At 34.1% G+C, this 18,935-nt stretch overlaps 1 protein-coding gene across 11 annotated transcripts in view; it reads left to right on the forward strand.

The window, feature by feature from the left end:
* The window catches only part of ZNF280D (zinc finger protein 280D), a 302,477-nt gene that overhangs the window by 222,363 nt on the left and 61,179 nt on the right, over window positions 1–18,935 (forward strand). For all 11 annotated transcript variants that reach the window (XM_036107001.2, XM_078079286.1, XM_078079290.1 and 8 more), the window contains 4 exons: window positions 8,481–8,704; window positions 12,042–12,199; window positions 12,930–13,030; window positions 14,048–14,194. In XM_036107001.2, coding sequence (XP_035962894.2) covers window positions 8,481–8,704; window positions 12,042–12,199; window positions 12,930–13,030; window positions 14,048–14,194 — 630 coding nt within the window. The remainder of the gene's footprint in view (window positions 1–8,480; window positions 8,705–12,041; window positions 12,200–12,929; window positions 13,031–14,047; window positions 14,195–18,935) is intronic.

Raw genomic sequence — 18,935 nt, forward strand, 5'->3', positions numbered from 1 at the left:
GCTCGATGCAGGGCTCGATCCCAGGATCCTGGGATCATGACCTGAGCCGAAGGCAGACGCTTAACGACTGAGCCACCCAGGCGCCCTTAAATTTTCTATTCTTAACCCACCCATCCTTAACCGTCTCCTCTCCTACCTGATTTTAGTCAATGGTATCTTTCTGAGTGTTTACCTTTGTACCATTAAGATTGCTCATACCTATACTACTTCACTTGGTAGCTCTAAATGATATTCTTTGATGTACTGCTGGTATATTTGAGGCAATCGTGAACCTTCTCAAACTTATGTTCATTGTCCTTTTACCCTCTTACAGTTTTTATTTGTTGGTTGTATCATTTTTTTATTGTCAGGGCATATAACATTTGCATTTGATTTTCTTAACATTATTTCTGTATTTGTTTTAATCTTTTTTCACAGTAAATATATTCAGTGTTGATTACCAGTCTGTTTCTCATGGTTTCTTTAGTTATCTCTTGTTTGGCTGAAGTTCATCCTGTCTAGTAATTTCCATGAGAAGGGCCTGGGAACAGCATTTTCTGAATTCTTTCATGTTCAAAAAAGTTTGACTATATTCCATTCTTGAAAAATGGTTTGGCCATATATAAAGTAAGTTGGATCCATTTCTCGGTTTTCTGTTCTGTTCCACTGATCTATGTGTCTGTTTTTGTGCCAGTACCGTACTGTCTTGTTGATTACAGCTTTGTAATAGAGCTTGAAGTCTGGAATTGTGATGCTATCCGCTTTGGTTTTCTTTTTCAACATACCTCGAGCTATTCAGGATCTTTTCTGGTTCCATACAGCTTTTAGGATTATTTGGTCCAGCTCTATGAAAAAGTTGATGGTATTTTGATAGGGATTGCATTGAATGTATAGATTGCTCTAGGTAGTATAGACATTTTAACAATATTTGTTCTTCCAATCCATGAGCATGGAACATTTTTCCATTTCTTTGTATCTTCCTCAATTTCTTTCATGAGTGTTCTATAATTTTCTGAATACAGATTCTTTGCCTCTTTCTTTAGGTTTATTCCTAGGTATCTTATGGTTTTTGGTGCAATCGTAAATGGGATCAACTCCTTAATTTCTCTTTCTTCTGTCTCATTGTTAGTGTATAGAAATGCAACTGATTTCTGTGCATTGATTTTATATCCTGCCACATTGCTAAATTCCTATATGAGTTCTAGCAGTTTTGGGGTAGAGTCTTTTGGGTTTTCCACATAGAGTATCATGTCATCTGTAAAGAGTGAGAGTTTGACTTCTTCTTTGCTGATTTAGATGTCTTTTATTTCTTTCTGTTGTCTGATTGCTGAGGCTAGGACTTCTAGTACTATGTTGAACAACAGTGGTGATAATGGACATCCCTGCCATGTTCCTGATCTTAGTGGGAAAGCTCCCAGTTTTTCCCCACTGGGAATGGTACTCACTGTGGGCTTTTCATATATGGCTTTTATGATATTGAGGTATGTTCCCTCTATCCCTACACTGTGAAGAGTTTTAATCAAGAAAGGATGCTGTACTTTGTCAAAAGCTTTTTCTGCATCTGTTGAGAGGATCATATGGTTCTTGTCCTTTTATTTATGTAGTATATCACATTGATTGATTTGTGGATGTTCAACCAACCTTGCAGCCCAGGAATAAATCCCACTTGGTCATGGTGAATAATCCTTTTAGTGTCCTGTTGGATCCTATTGGCTAATATTTTGGTGAGAATTTTTGCATCCATGTTCATCAGGGATATTGGTCTGTAATTCTTTTTGGTGGAGTCTTTGTCTGGTTTTGGGATCAAGATAATGCTGGCCTCATAGAAAGAGTTTGGAAGTTTTCCTTCCATTTCTGTTTTTTTGAAACAGCTTCAGAAGAGTAAGTATTAGTTCTTCTTTAAATGTTTGGTAGCATTCCCCAGGGAAGCCATCAGGCCCTGGGTTCTTGTTTGTTGGGAGATTTTTGATTATTGCTTCAATTTCCTTGCTGGTTATGGGTCTGTTCAGGTTTTCTATTTCTTCCTGTTTCAGTTTTGGCAGTTTATATATCTCTAGGAATGCATCCATTTCTTCAGGTTGACTAATTTGTTGGCATATAGTTGCTCATAATGTGTTCTTATAATAGTTTGTATTTCTTCGGTGTTGGTTGTGATCTCTCTTCTTTTATTCATGATTTTATTTATTTGGGTCCTTTCTCTTTTTTTTTTGATAAGTCTGGCCAGAGGTTTATCAATTTTATTAATTCATTCAAAGAACCAGCTCCTAGTTTCGTTGATCTGTTCTACAGTTCTTTGATTTCTGTTTCATTGATTTCTGCTCTAATCTTTATTATTTCTCTTCTCCTGCTGGGTTTAGGCTTTATTTGCTATTCTTTCTCCAGCTCCTTTAGGTGTAAGGTTAGGTTGTGTATTTGAGACCTTTCTTGTTTCTTGAGAAAGGCTTGTATTGCTATATACTTCCCTCTTAGGACCGCCTTTCATCCCAAAGGTTTTGAACAGTTGTGTTTTCATTTCCATATGTTTCCATGAATTTTTAAAATTCTTCTTTAATTTCCTGGCTGACCCATTCATTCTTTAGTAGGATGCTCTTTAGCCTCCATGTATTTGAGTTCTTTTCAAATTTCCTCTTGTGATTGAGTTCAAGTTTCAAAGCATTGTGGTCTGTAAATATGCAGGGAATGATCCCAGCATTTGGTACCAGTTGAGACCTGATTTATGACCCAGTATGTGATCTATTCTGGAGAATGTTCCATGTGCACTTGAGAAGAATGTGTGTTCTGTTGCTTTAGGATGCAGTCTTCTGAATATATCTGTGAAGTCCATCTGGTTAAGTGTGTCATTCAAAGCCCTTATTTCCATGTTGATGTTCTGCTTAGATGATCTGTCCATTGCAGTGTATGGGGTGTTCAAGTCCCCTACTATTATTGTGTTATTATCAATGTGTTTCTTTAATTTTTTTATTCTTTGGTTTATATAATTGGCTGCTCCCATGTTAGGGGCATAAATATTTACAAATATTAGATCTTCTTGTTGGATAGACCCTTTAATTATGATATATGGGAAAATTGGACAGCCACATGCAGAAGAATGAAACTGGACCATTTCCTTACACCATATGCAAAAATAGACTTGATGAAAGACCTGAATGTGAGACAGGAATCCATCAAAATCCTAGAGAAGAACACAGGCAGTAACCTCTGTGACCTTGGCCACAGCAACTTCTTGGTAGACACGTTTCCAAAGGCAAGGGAAACAAAGGCAAAAATGATCTTTTGGGACTTCATCAAGATAAAAAGCTTTTGCACGGCAAAGGAAACAGTCAACAAAACTAAAAGGCAACCTACAGAATGGGAGCAGTTATTTGCAAATGACATATCAGATGAAGGGCTAGTATCCAAAATCTATAAAGAACTTAAACTCAATATCCAAAGAACAAATAATCCAATCAAGAAATGGGCAGAAGACATGAACAGACTTTTCTCCAAAGAAGACATCTTAACGGCCAACAGACAGATGAAAAAGTGCTCCACATCACTCGGTATCAGGGAAATACAAATCAAAACCACAATGAGATACCACCTCACACCAGTCAGAATGGCTAAAATTAACAAGTCAGGAAACGACAGATGTTGGCAAGGATGCGGAGAAAGGGGAACCCTCCTACACTGTTGGTGGGAATGCAAGGTGGTGCAGCCACTCTGGAAAACAATATGGAGGTTCCTCAGAAAGTTGAAAATAGAGCTGTCTCACAACCCAGCAATTATACTACTAGGGATTTAGCCCAAAGATACAATTGTAGTGATCCTAAGGGGCACCTGCACCCCAGTGTTTATAGCAGCAATGTCCACAACAGCCAAACTATGGAAAGAGCCCAGATGTCCATCGACAGATGAATGGATAAAGAAGATGTGGTATATATATATATATATACATATGGAATACTACCCAGCTGTTAAAAAAATGAAATCTTGCCATTTGCAAGGATGTGGATGGAACTAGAGAGTGTTCTGCTAAGTGAAATAAGTCAATCAGAAAAAGGCAATTATTATATGATCTCAATTATATGTGGAATTTAAGAAACAAAACAGAGGATCCTAGGGGATGAGAGGAAAAAGTAAAGACTAAATCAGAGAGGGAGACAAATCATAAGAGACACTTAATCATAGGAAACAAACTGAGGGTTGCTGGAGGGGAGGGAGGTGGGGGGGATGGGATAACTGGGCAATGGACATTAAGGAGGGCCTGTGATGTAATGAGCACTGGGTATTATATAAGACTGATGAGTCACTGACCTCTACCTCAGAAACCAATAACACTTTATATGTTAATTCATTGAATTTAAATTAAAAAAAAGAAAAAACATAGAGTAAGTTGGATCCAACTTTGAGGATCTTGTTTGTGGTGCTTCTCTTTTACAGTATTGAATATTGCCTGTTGAGAAATCTGGGATGAGCCTGTATTATTTTGCTCTTTATAAGTGATTTGATCTTTTTGCCTGGCTGTCCATAGGATTCTTTATTTTGGAAGACTGATACAATGACTGACTTGGTGTTGGGGTTTGGGTCAGTCTTCTCTGATATATAACATGCTCTTTCTGCTTGTATGTTTTTGTCTTCCTTTATTTTAGTTCAGTTTTCTTGATTCATATTTTAAAATATTTATTCCATACGATTGTTTTGTCTTTTTGGGGGGAGGGGAGAATATTGTCCAATATGCATTCATTTGATGTCCTTCGTCTGGCATATCTGTCATTTTCTTTCTAATCCTTTTAACACTTAAATTTTTTTTATTTGCTTTTCTCAGTATCAGCCTTTGTGTCCTTCATTTTATTTTCCAATGCCTGTTCACCGCTGTTCTTCTTTCTGTCTTTATCTCTGATTTCTCTACTTTTTCCTCGATTTTGCCACTCCTTTTTTATGTCTTGTTTGTCTTGCCATTTCTTGTTGCTTTGTGGTTTTCCAAATAGACACAATTACTTCATTAAGTTTTTAAAATTCATAGCAAAAATTTTGGTCACTTTTCATCTGCAACTGCTCCATGGTGTTCTTGTCAGAATTTTACATTTTCCTCCTTTTATCTTATTTTTGTTTAGATGTAAATTTCAATCACAGTGAAGAACAAGTTGGATTTTCTTGGGCTAACTCTTTTGTACAAGGCCCCTCTTGGGAAGTGTAGGTTGCCAGGATAATCTCACATCCTGCTAACTGGTTTATACACCTCTTTGCTGGGCAGAAGTCTTTCTGCAAATGTGACTTGTGTGTCTGATTTTATATGTTAGCATTGCCTAATTTGCTTCTCTGTACCAAATGAAGTCTGGGGGACTTCTGCCATCCTTCTTGCCCCAGCTTCTGTACCTGTTTTTGTAAACAAAGTATGTGGCTTTGCACTTCAGGATGTGTCTTTCACCTTTAGAATGCCAATTTTTGCTGACACTTTCTAAGATCTGTTACTATTGGGTCCTTTTGATTTCTCTGATCTGCTTCCAACTACATATCTTCTGTCTGAGCTTGGCTGATTTGGGTAGTGCTGTCATATGTTGTAGAGTCTGTGGATTTTATCTGGCTCTTAGTTTCAATGAAAATAAATTTTTAGAATTTGGTTGTTGTGGCTTTGGATGAGTCCCAGCAGGAGAAGGGGAAAATGTTGACTTATGTAGGATGATCATATGGGAACTTCTATTTTACTCTTTAAAAATAGCATCCCACTTTCTTTGTTCTGAAAATCTAACCTAAATTTTTAGGCACTAACAAAGCAATAGAACATGGTCTCTCTACTGGGAGGAGTGAAGATGAGAATGGTATTTTGGTGGTATCTGCTGTTTGTCAAATTACAGAATATGTCATTGAAGTATTTAATATTTTTTCCCCAGGAAAATAAGGGATAACCCAGGGCTTCAGTGAAGGGCTAGAACCAAAAGGGTTTTAGGACTGAATAAAAGATGACCAGTTGGTCTTGGACCATAGCTAAATGTGCCATCCATAGCTTTTTCTATCCTCCTATAAAACCTTCAGTATAAGCCTAGTTCTCATTTAAGTTGCTTTCTTGCCTTTTGAATATTTTCTTTGGGGTTCTTTGCTTTTCTCTCAATTACTAAATTTCCTGAACTAGGTTGTCCATTCTTGGTTTTCAGTGGTTTATCATCCATCTGTCTTATAGGGATCTGAAACATTGCTTAAAGATACTGTGAATAAAAGTAATGTAGCATTGTGTGTCAACTATACTCAAAAAAAAAAAAAAAAGAAAAGGATACGTTGAGATTTGTATATTTATTTTTAAAACCTGTTCCTATCTTTTTTATTTAAAAAAAAAGAAAGAAAATGAAAAAACAGCAATTGATCATCTGTTATGTATATTATAATTTATGAGCATTTAAGGTAACTTTAACTTTTATAGATGTACCAGATTAGATGTTTCTGAAAAATATAACCTTGCAGCACACTCTGCTATAGACTACGTAGGTTATTTTATAGATTTCAGAAAAGAACCAAGTCTCAAATATGACTCAATAACTTCTACAGTCTGAAAACCAAATTTAATGTTTGAATATATATGATTGTCCACATTTCTAATTAGGGACACTATTCTATATTATATCATTTTTGTGCATTATAATGTTTCCCATTGTTTGAGATCACTTCTATGGTAAAATTGCAGATAAGATCAGGGATTTTGTTTATCAAAATGATTTATAGTAAGACATGTATTTTGAGTTATTTTTCTGATAGTGCTAATGGATTACCCTGAACCATCCTTTTCTCCACTTATCCTTAAATTCAAAACCAGCATTTTTTAGAAGGAACTTAACCTTATAATAGTCCTAAGAAATAGTCTGACTTTCCTAAACTCTTAAATATTACATGTGTCCCAAGAAGTATCTAGAAACTTCTCATTTCCCTCTTTTCGTTGTGGTTTCATTTCAACTGTATTTATTCTGAGTGGTTGACCTCAGAGGATCATGTAGTATTAGGGACCTAATGTATTTATCCTTATTTAGCTTATGGATGCAACCTTAACTCCTAAACACAAATTGTGTCACTGTATGTGGGCTCATTTTATTCAGTATTTTTCCCCTTTCTTTTAGATCTATTTTAGATTTTTTTCTTGGTATTTTTTTCCCCAAAGGTTTCAGAATTGACAAGTGAACAAAATAAATGCAATTGAAATGTTATAGGTCTGTCCTGGATCAAAGACCCAGCTTCCCATGTGATACAGAACATTTTACCAATGATCTAACATTTCAGTGTGGCAGGAGATGAAATGGATGTTATCTTAGAAATTGAGGGAGACAAACCATATGAGACTCTTGACTCGGGGAAACAAACTGATGGTTGGGGAAAGGGAGGTGGGTGGGGGGATGGGGTAACTAGGTGATGGAAATTAAAGAGGGCATGTGATATGATGAGCACTGGGTGTTATATATTCAACTAATGAATCATTGAACATTATATCAAAAACTAATGATGTACTATACCTTGGCTAATTGAGTTTTTTTAAAAAAAGGAATAGAATTCAGAGTTTCAAACTTTTTAATGTTGTTATTAATTTACTAAATAACACATTTAGGAAGAGTTTAAGTCAGCTGGTGTATGTTGTAAAAGAATTACCTGGGTGGCTTGTTGAAAAATAAAGATTTCTGGGCCCTGTATCTAGATACATTGTGATTTATGGGTCTGAAGTGGGCCCAGGAATTAGCATTTTGACAAGTACTTCTGGTTTTTCTAATGCAGGTCTTCTTTGGACTGGCTTTTGAGAAAAACTGCCATAGAGAAATTCTACAACTGAAAATGATGTACAATAAATGAATTAATTATATCTTGTTGAAAAAAAAAGCTCACGTATGAAATTATTCCACATTAGAACCAGTTTATGTGACATCTTGATTTTATTCATGAGGAACTAAATTTCCCCTTCAAATATTTACGCATTCTAGATTTCAAGGTGTAACTGTAGAATTTATCAAGATGTTACTAATTTTTAAAGAATTGTTCAAGATCTTTTTTTTTCTTACACATTTTCTAGCACCTTGCATCTGGGCAATGGCAAGTTGTGTTCAACTTTTAGTTCTAACTAGATGTTATGAAATTTCATATATTGATAATTAAACATATACATTATGGCATGTAAAACTACATTTCCTTTCTGTGCTCTATCTTGACATGGATATGAAATGAATAAATTTTAGTTTAATTAAACATTTAAGTTATTATGCAGTATTTATATCTGAAAAGATAAATTGCAAGGAAAAAAACTATTAGATCAGTAGCCAAGTCCTAGTTTTAGGGTTATTCTTTTAAAAAATTTTGTTGTTGCTTATTATGATAATGGTGTTTACTGTTATTTAGAGTGTGCGTATGTACCACATACTTGTAGATTAATATTTTTCCAGACATATTACCAAGCATAGTTTTACATGGTCTGACTTTAGTTGTAAACATAGAATTGCTTTTTGATATCTAATTTTTTTAAAGGATAAATAAGACTTCTGTTTTTTCTCTTTCAGTACTGTTGTCCAGACATGATAAATAACTTTTTAGGACTGGCTAAAACAGAATTTTCAAGTACAGCAAATAAAAATAAGGCTGTTGATTCAGAGAAAGGAAAATTGATCATGTTAGTTAATGATTTTTATTATGGAAAACATGAAGGAGATGTCCAGGAAGAACAGAAGACTCACACAACTTTTAAATGCTTCAGTTGCTTGAAAATTCTTAAAAATAATATTAGGTATGTAAATACTTATTTTCATTTCTTTTTGAAAACTGGAATGCTGCAGATATAAATGTTGTATCTTTATCTTGTATTTTTCTGTGCCATTCTAGATAAGCAATTTTAATACTTTCTACTAAGGACAAAGGCAGATTGTCCTGTTGAAAACCTTTGTTCTTTCTTGTAATTTAGAGTTGACTCCTGGATCCACTTAGTTGTATTTCTTTTTTTTTTTTAAAGATTTTATTTATTCATTTATTTGAGAGAGAGAGCACATGAGAGGGGGGAGGGTCAGAGGGAGAAGCAGACTCCCTGCCGAGCAGGGAGCCCGATGTGGGACTCGATCCCGGGACTCCAGGATCATGACCTGAGCCGAAGGCAGTCGCTTAACCAACTGAGCCACCCAGGCGCCCTTCATTTAGTTGTATTTCTTTAAGATAACTTAAGAAAGGACAAACTTTATTTCAAAAATTAACTTTTTCCCCTATATTATCACTGTTTTAGGAATTTTCATGAGATCATTTTCATTTTTAGCTGCATTTGAATTTTATTTTTCTTCACAAGAAGAACCACTTTAGTATGTCCAGTTTGACCTCCTCCATACTAATCTTATTTAATGCTCAAGTCTTTTAATTCAGATTTATAATTTTTAGAACATTTACCTTGCAGGAAAAGTGATCTTCTTTAGAGAAGTACCAGTTCTAGGAAACATGTCTGCTTAAAATTAACCCCTTTAAAAATTAGAAATTTAATTTCCAGTGAAATTTTTAATTTTATACATGTATGCTTTAAATTTTAGGAACTTTACTTTGTGATCTTTGAGTTACATGGCATATTAGTAGCTGTCATCCCATAAATGAGTACGTAACAAGAACAAAGTAATAAGACATACTGATTGATATTTTTCAGTGGTTATATAGCTTGACATTTATATTAGGTAAGGTTGTTTTTATACCATTTTATTATAAAAATGTTCAGACATGCAGCAAAGTTTAAAAAATTTTACAGCAGATACTGTATGCTTATCATCTTGATTCTACCATTAACATTTTACTGTACTTGCTGCATCATATATCTGTTCATTCTTCCTTCAAACTATTTTTTTCTTCTACATTTCAAAGTAAGTTGCAGACATCAGTATACTTAGATGTGTGTGTGTGTGTGTGTGTGTTTGTACAAACATACGTATGTATGCCTTTTTATGTTTACCTTTGATAACTTTGTAAATAGCATTCTTAGGTACCTATAGGTTACTTCTGGACCCAGTATTCATTTTCCTGTGAGTTCTTAGGTCCAAAAAGAAGCGTATAGAAAAACCCTGAAATACATTGTGATATACTCCTAAAACAATTATTAAAGCTTTGTTCATGGTGGTGCTTTATAGTTTCCAAATTGTTTCACATATGTTATTTCATATGAGTCCTCACATTTCTTTATCTCCTTTAATTAAACTTTAACAGCCATCAATAGTTAATGGTTTAACAGAAGGGATATTGTACTTTGTGATATAACACTGAAACAATATTACAGTAGAACTCTGTCACCTATTTCCATATTCTTAACATTTTAATAGTAAAAAACACCAGAAGAATCATGTTAATAAATATGGTGAAAGCGTAGAAATGTTTCATTGACTTAGTTCCTTGTTATACTTAAATATGTATATATTAGAAGTTATTTCAGCAATAACTTTTGGCTTTTCCTTTGAGATTAGCCCACTTAATATTAAACATATGAAAGTTAAATTCCTTTTCTTGTTATTATTTCAGAAGACTAGCTACATATTTCTAGAGTACCTGAATATTTCAAAATTTAAAGCAAACAGTATTTATAACATCCTGGAATTGAGCATTTTTTGAAATACTGATTGTTTAGGAAACATAACCTTAATGGTAAATACTTTGTAACCAAAGAAGTTATATATGTTAAATAATATTTTATCTTAACAGTAAAACTGGGAAGACAAATTGATGTTTGTAGAGAATGGTAGAAATGGTAGCTATAGATTTTTACTCTCTGCCTTGTCAACATATTGTGGAATGATTTTTTTTTTTTTCTCCTACACTGAGTGTCACCAAAAACAGTTAGGTTTATTTTATTCTGTGAACATCCTTGTAAGAAGTTTGCTTTTATGTTTCCTTCATTTCCATCTGTTGGTTTAAGTAGCTTGCATTCCCAATGGGGGCTCATATAATAATTGTGCGAAAGCTTGCTAGTTAAGAGATTATTTTATATAGATACACTTTAATTGCTTAAAGTTGTGAGCCGAAAGTTTAATGGCTCATGACCTTTTCTCTATGTATAAATATTTGGCCAAGACTAAGATTTTCTATAGGTGTTTGTAGAGCTGGTGTTAAAACCAAGGGAGGACAAAAAAGATATTTCAAAGTGTGCCATAACCTGTTCAAGAGAAGTACTGTTGTGAAGGTGTGAACGAGAGATAAATGTTACAGCCTTCATGGTAACTGCTATCCAGATTAATGACATTATCACTTACTTTCAAGATTCTTTCCTTTATGGGCTCAAAGTGAGTAATTGTTAATAGTTGACCCAGACTAAAAATTGTCATAACTTTACTTTCAAATTCAGCAAAAAGCTTCAGTAAGCTCTTTTAAATAGGTATTCCCATTTATATTGCACTCTTTGCTGTTGAAGGTCATAGTTCCTGCTCATAAGAAGCCTTTTAGGGAAGCTGAAATAGCAGAATGTAAAACTGAAAAATGGACGTTGCCTACAAAGGGCACAGTCTGCAAGTTAAAATGAACAGTCTGTGCTAACAGTAAACCAGTATCATTAAATAAAACAAAAGGTTCTTGTAATTGTAGGCATTAAAATTGCTATTACATGCATTTAGAAACCAAGACACAAGTAAAAATACCAGTAATTTGTCTTTTAAACAGCTGGAATCTATTGTATATCTTCACAGCCTTAAAAGATTTCTCTCATGACTGTAGCTGCTTTTGGTGGTAGGGTTTCCTTCCTTTGAAGTATTTTATTTAAAAATGTAAATAGTATTCATGTATGGAAAAAAGCCTGCTTTATCTTTAAAAAACATTTTAATACTCTGAAATGATTAAGAATTTGAGCAAATTAGTAATATTTCAGATTAATTACATTGATGAATTCTTTTTTTTTTTTTTTTTTACATTGATGAATTCTTTTAAAGCAAAGATGTTTATTTGGCCACGTAATGAAAGTGATTATTTAAAACACAGTTTTCTAGAGGACTTTTAAGGCTTTTGAGATTTTATTTTGAATAATATATCTGTATTTTTAAGATTTAGACTCAGATACTTATTTGTTAGATTTTTGTTTTTAAATCTGAATTTTTGCACCTGTTGACAATCATTTATAGGTTTATGAACCACATGAAACACCATTTGGAACTTGAGAAGCAGAGCAGTGAGAGCTGGGAAAACCACACCACCTGCCAGCACTGCTATCGTCAGTTTCCCACACCATTTCAACTGCAGTGTCACATTGAAAGCACACATACACCCCATGAATTTTCTAGTAAGTTACAGTTCTACTTAAGTATGGGATAGTATCAATTTTGATGATGTAAACTCTGAGAAAGAAGCTTGTTAAAAAAATAAGACTAAGAAAAAGACTTTGGAATTTGGGGGCAATATTGGAGAAGTTTTAACTTACCTAAATTGTTAAAACTAGTTATTAAAATTAAAGCCCTTCTTATAAATAATTCATTAAAGTAAATAACCTGTGCATTATATGTGGGGAACTAAATTAAAAACCTCAGATCATAGTTTTCAAATATGAAATTAATGCCCTTCATTTAAACTTGAATAAGAAAAATAACTACAGTCATAGTTAAAATCACAGATTTTGGAGCTAGATAGCTTGAGTTCAAATCCCAGGTCTGCCTCTTAATACAGCTATGTGATCTTAGGCAAGTTACTTAATATTTGAATAATGGGGATAATAGAAATACCTGCTTCATAATGCTGTTGTGGGAATTAAGTGAGCTAATGTAAGTAAAGTACTTAGAACTGTGTTAGGCACACCAATACTATTGTTATTTTTGTTGATATAGATATATAAAATGAATTTTACACATATATATCTGTTTTGTTTGCCTGGTGAAGATAGATTTTTTTTTTATTGAGGTATAAGTGACATATAGTTTCAGTTATACAACATAATGATTTGATATTTGTGTGTGTGTGTGTAATGTGTATATCTATATCTTAAAATGATGTAATGTCTTTTCTCCCCCCACTTTTAGCCATTTGCAAAATCTGTGAATTATCATTTGAAACAGAGCATATTCTTTTACAGCATATGAAGGACAATCATAAGCCTGGGGAAATGCCATATATTTGCCAGGTATACTACACATATTTTATTGTATACTTAGTGTTTGTTTGGTTTGTTTGTTTTCTGTTGTTTTGATGATAAGATTTAAATCTACTGGGCCAAGGGTCAGCAAATTTTTTCTGTAAAGCACCAGATATAAAGCACCCCAGGCTTTGAGGGTCATACAGTCTGTGTTGCAACTAATCAACTCTGCCATTGTAGCACAAAGGCAGCCACAGACAACAAGTAAATGGACGTGATCTGGCTCTGTGTTTATTTAAACTTTATCTATGGACACTGGAATCTGAATTTCACATAATTTTCATGAGCCATGAAATATATTCTTTTATTTTCCTAACCATTTAGATAAAATCGGTTACTAAAATTAAAATTCCTCTTGTAAACTATTTATTAATAAAAAAAAACTTTGGCATAACTCATGCATTGTATGTGGGGTCAGCAGAGAGTTGAAATTGGCCCATAGGCCATTTTATACCTACTCCCGATTGGACAAAGAAAAGCCCTGTGGCAGAAAGACAAGCATAGGGACTTATTTTACCATATAAGGAAGAATGTAGGCATACAAGGGAAGTATGAAATGCTTTTAGTTACAGAGAACCCTACCAAATGCTTTGGGATTAGCATTTTTTCAGAATTTGAAGAAGAGATAGAAAAAGAAGATAAAAATATATTGCCATAGCCTGGAGGCCATTTATAATCTAAAGGAAGGTGCTGTTTTATGTAGCAGAAAAAAAATTTTATAGTATGAAATTTCAAGTCAAGATGGGGGTGGTAAATAAAAAGATCTGATAAAAAGAAGGGTACCTACTTACGTTTTGGGAAGTTATCCTTAAACTTTGATAGATAAGTTTTCTGTCTCAAAGATTATCTTTCGGTGCTTGCATTAATGGGATTCTTGGTTATATAGGTATCAGAGCTGAATGAGTTGTAGCTGATGTTCTTCTAAACAAATGACCTATCATTGTTACTTTGTAATTGTATATCATTATACATTTTCAAGTTAAACTAAACCTTCTTTATTTGTAGGTTTGCAATTATAGATCATCGTCATTTTCTGATGTAGAGACTCATTTTAGAACATCCCACGAAAACACTAAGAACTTGCTATGTCCATTTTGCCTCAAAGTTATTAAAATTGCAACACCCTACATGCATCATTATATGAAGCATCAGGTGAGATTTACCAGTTATTTGTTCATGTTGTTTTAGCAAAAAGACAGATTATTACTTAGAACATTGGTTAGATTTGTTTTGCAAGGGAAGCAAGATTTTCCAAATGACATGATTAATTTGCAATTTATGTTGAATTACTTGTAAAACTTCCACTTCTTTTCCTTGCTTCCTTTCTGGTGATGTTGTGGCTCATAAGTGAAAATTCTGAAAGATAGCTAGAAATCGGAAACCCAGGATTGAAGGAGAAAAGGGAAGATGAGTGGAATATCCATAAGATTGGATATTTCAGGGTCCAAGAGTGGGTATGGGAATGATTTTGAAGGTAGTTATCAGGGTAAAGGTGAGCATGAACTAAGAAAAGATTGAGGACTCATAATCTTGTTTTCCTTTTTTTCTTCCAACCTTATTTCCACTTTTTAGCCCCCTTATGATGAGAATACATGTTGTTATCATTGACCAGAAGTGGTCTTTTATAGCTGCCAGTGTTAAAGGAAACAGTAATGACACTTACTGCTTGGTATATGAACTCATCACTTGTTTTGGGGATGGATTCTGCTAGTTCTGCTATATAAATTTTTGGGATCCAGTATTAGCACTTAATACTCTTCTCTTGAATTCTTATGTTATGCCTACTGGTTCTTTTCCTGAAGCAATTAAACCATCCTTTGTTTGGGCTGAAAACTTTTATGTAACACTGATCCTGTTCTTAAGTGCTTGAAAGAGCAATGACAGTGTCTTTGCTAAAATCAGAAGTCACTGGATTTACTGAATCTGATCATGTAATCAAGTTTTGCCACCTCCCTAATCAGCTCATTACATTTTTTTATTATTATTGATGAAATTGGCATGCTGATTGGTGCTCACTTTGCTTTCAGTTCGTCATTCGATAATCATGAAATCAAGTTGTGGTTTTTAACTGGGAAATATCATAAAAGTAGAGTTTCCAAGTGAATTTTTTTTACATTTTTATTTAAATTCCAGTTGATTAACATACAGTGTAATATTAGTTTTCAGTGTAGAATTTAGTGATTCAACACCTACATACAACACCCAGTGCTCGTCACAACAAGTGCCCTCCTTTATCCCCATTACCTATATAACCCATCTTCCTGGGCACCTCCCCTCCTGTATCAGTTTGTTCTCTACAGTTAGAAGTCTGTTTCTTGGTTTGCCTCTCTCTTTTCTTTTTTTTTTTACCCCCTATGTTTGCTTGTTTTGTTTCTTAATTCTACATATGAGTGAAATCATATAGTATTTGTCTTTCTCTGACTTATTTCACTTAGCATAATACTCTAGTTCTTTCCATGTCACTGCAAATGGCAGGATTTCATTCTTTTTTATGACTAATATTCCATTGTGTGTGTGTAAAATATATACATATTTATATATATATATATATAGCCCCTTCTTTATCTAAGTGAATTTAGTATCTCCTATGTTGTGACTGGGATGATACTCATCTTTGAGAAGTTCTGACAAAATCTTTCTATTCTAGGTTTCCCCAACAGTGTTCCATCAGGTGTTAATAGATGTTTCCCCCCAAATTGTTACTAGTAAAGAAATTTGGTAAATGCCTAGATTTACAATATCAAACAGTTTTGCTAGTCTGTTTTTTAAAACAGGATTTCTCAGAGCTTTTAATATGCTAATGAATATTGTAAATCTCCAAGCAAGGGGTATAGGGCTTATTGGTTCCCAGACATTTTTGGCCATTGAGCCCTTTATTTGCACAATACGTATTAACATTTTTTGAGGAATAGAATTTTTTTTCATCTTTGGGCTCTTTATTTCATCTTTGGGCTTAAATTTGAATGGGAGAATGAGATATAAAACGGTAGTGCTATTTCATTATGGGCCTTTTAACATAATTTTTCCCACATGCTTTCCTAAAGCTCCAGAGTGAGATGTAGATATGGGAAGAATGATAATTATGAAAGAGATGTGTGGGCCCACTATGTGGGCTGTGTGGTTTATAAGGTTTTTATACACTGAGTTTTATGTCTTGTTTTGCCATTGTTGCCAGTTTTCTTTTGTTTATATGGAATATTTAGGAGATAGGCAGTCAGCAGTAAAGAGGGGAAAATCTATTAATAAGGATCATCAGTATCCTTCAAGATATTTACAGTTCGCATAATTATTTACAAAGACTGGAACACCATAGCTGAGTAGGACTATAAACTTATAATTGAGATGATATCATTAGTGTGGTATTAGAGAATAAGAATTGTTGATTCTATGGCTCATTTTATTGTCTTCAAAGACTTTGGTTGTAACTTTTTTTTAAAACATGTCTTAAGTCTTGGGTGATTTTAGAGTTAGCAATCCAGTTTGTATGACTTTTAAGAAATAATAAAAGTGATTTCAGATGTGTCAAATATGTTAATTAGATCTTTAATAAAAATGTTAACTAGTTAACATATGAAGTCACTTACTTATGGCAGCAGCAGGTGCTTTACAAGCATTATCATCTTCACAATCACCATATGTGTGTTATTATTTCTAACTTTTAGATGAGGAAACAAAGTTTTAGAGAAAGTAACTTGCTCAGTGTCCTACTACCTAAGAAAAAGTAGAATTAAAATTTGACTTCAGAGCCCAGGCTTTACTGCTTTACCACAGACCCAGATTTTACATTGACATTAGGTCTAAGGGCAGAAATTACATAAAGTCATAATTACTCTTAAATCCCTCAAGTCTCCCGAACAGTGGAGTATGTGTATCAAAAAAGTTCAAAACAGATCATTATTTCTCTACCCTTGGAATAGATCATTGTTTCATTGATTGAACATGATGTTATTTAAAAATATACTGTTTATCATTCTTACCACTTTGAAATGCATTCATGCACAAGAGACATGTGCAAGACTTGTGTCCAACTAAGAGAATAGTAGATTAATATATTCTATCTCATGAGTCTGGACAAATGTTCATTAAATGGAATGGCAGACATTTTGAACTAGTTAAATTGTACCTGCTTCTCATATGCACTTTCCCTATCAGTGTCTTACTTTCTGCCTCACAGTCCAATTATTTAACAGATATTTATTGAGTGCCTTACTATGTGCCAGGGGCTATTTTGGGTATTATATAGCAGTGAACAAAACAAAGTTTGTGCTCTCTGGAATTTGAATTAATAGTAGAGAAAGATAAATATATGTGTGTTTATGTTTGAATGTATATGTTCGCTAGCTGGTCGTAGTACTGTGGAAGGAAAATGTGGAGGATAGAGAGTACCAGGGAGGTACTGGGAGTGGAGGAACGGTTGCTGTTATGTATGTAGTGTGGTAAAACATGAGCCTCTCTGAAGGAAATAAAGGAATAAGCCATGTGGAAATCTGGGAAAGGAAATATTCTGTAAGCATTGAAGTGAATGTACATATGGGGTACTCAGAGAACAGCAAAGAGACCAGTTGTGACTAGAGCAGAGTAAACTAAATAAGAGGAAAACTAATAGGAGATTAGCTTGTAGCAATAGAATGCAGACCAGTTCATGCAGAGCCTTGTAAACCAGAAACAGGACTTTGGAAAACCATCAGAGTATTTAAGTGTGTGAACAATCTGCTGTGTTTTAAGATCATTGGCAGCTATGGGGAGAATAAACCACAGGGAGGAAAGAACATGACAGGAAGAAGATAGGAGTCCAGGTGAGTGTCTTGGACCAGTATGGCAGCAGTAGTTTGAGGTAATGAGGAGTGGAAAGATTATGAAAGTTTTTGAAGGTAGAGCTGACAGATTTTATTAATAGGTTGGATATGGGGTGTGTGAGTGAGTTACCAAGTTTTTGTCTGAAGCAGCTGCAAGAATGGAATTTTCATATACTGTCACGGGGGAAGACTGAGAAAACAGATTTGGGGGGGACAGGGAGGTAGGGGGAAAATCCAGAATTCAATTTTGTCCATGTTGATTTGAGATGCATATTAGTGCTCAGGTAGTGATGTCAAGTAGACAGTTGGATAGATAGTATTTAAAGCCATGAAACTGGATGAGGTAACCTGGGGAGTGATTATAGATAGAAGATTTCTGGGAATCGGATTCTGGAGAACTTTCTTTCTGTCCTGTTGTCTTAGTATCTGTTTCTTGGCCAAGTTTTCATTTTCTGCCTCTTCCTTCAGCACATATAAGTGAATTTTTAAAAATTGCCTGTATCTACGATATAATCCAATGCACCACACTTCCAAAATAGTCTTAAGATGCAGCTAGAATAGTAATACAAACGCATTATATTTATACATTGCTTTGAATTTTGTAAAGAGCTTTGATTTATGAAATGCCTGCTGTGTGCTAGTAACTGTGCCAGGTACTTCTCAGTATATTACCTTGTTCGAATTTTATAAATGATTGAGTGTATTTAAATGGAAATAGTGATGTATCTGGCAGAATGTAACTTTTGAGAAAACATTCTTTTGTATTTATGTATTGTTTAAGTTTATATATATGTACGTATATGTATCATTTCTTAATGAGAGCATGTAGATTGTAGTTGATGTTATATAGTAGAAAGAACACTGGATCAGGAGTCTGGCAGTGCCAGTAACTAATTAAGGGGGAGTGATTTAGATTTTTCTTGGGTCTTGCTTTCCAGCTATAGAATAATAACAGGATTGGGTTTAAAGAGGGACTCACTCAAGGGATATCAATCAGTAAATAGATTGGCAGTAGTTGTTCTGATTTATGTCTCCATATCAGCACTGTTCAATGTTCATGTGGCTATTGAAGTTAAAATCAATTAAAGTTAAATAAA

This window comes from Halichoerus grypus, chromosome 8, assembly GCF_964656455.1.
Source record: "Halichoerus grypus chromosome 8, mHalGry1.hap1.1, whole genome shotgun sequence".
Classification (NCBI taxonomy): Eukaryota; Metazoa; Chordata; class Mammalia; order Carnivora; family Phocidae; genus Halichoerus; species Halichoerus grypus.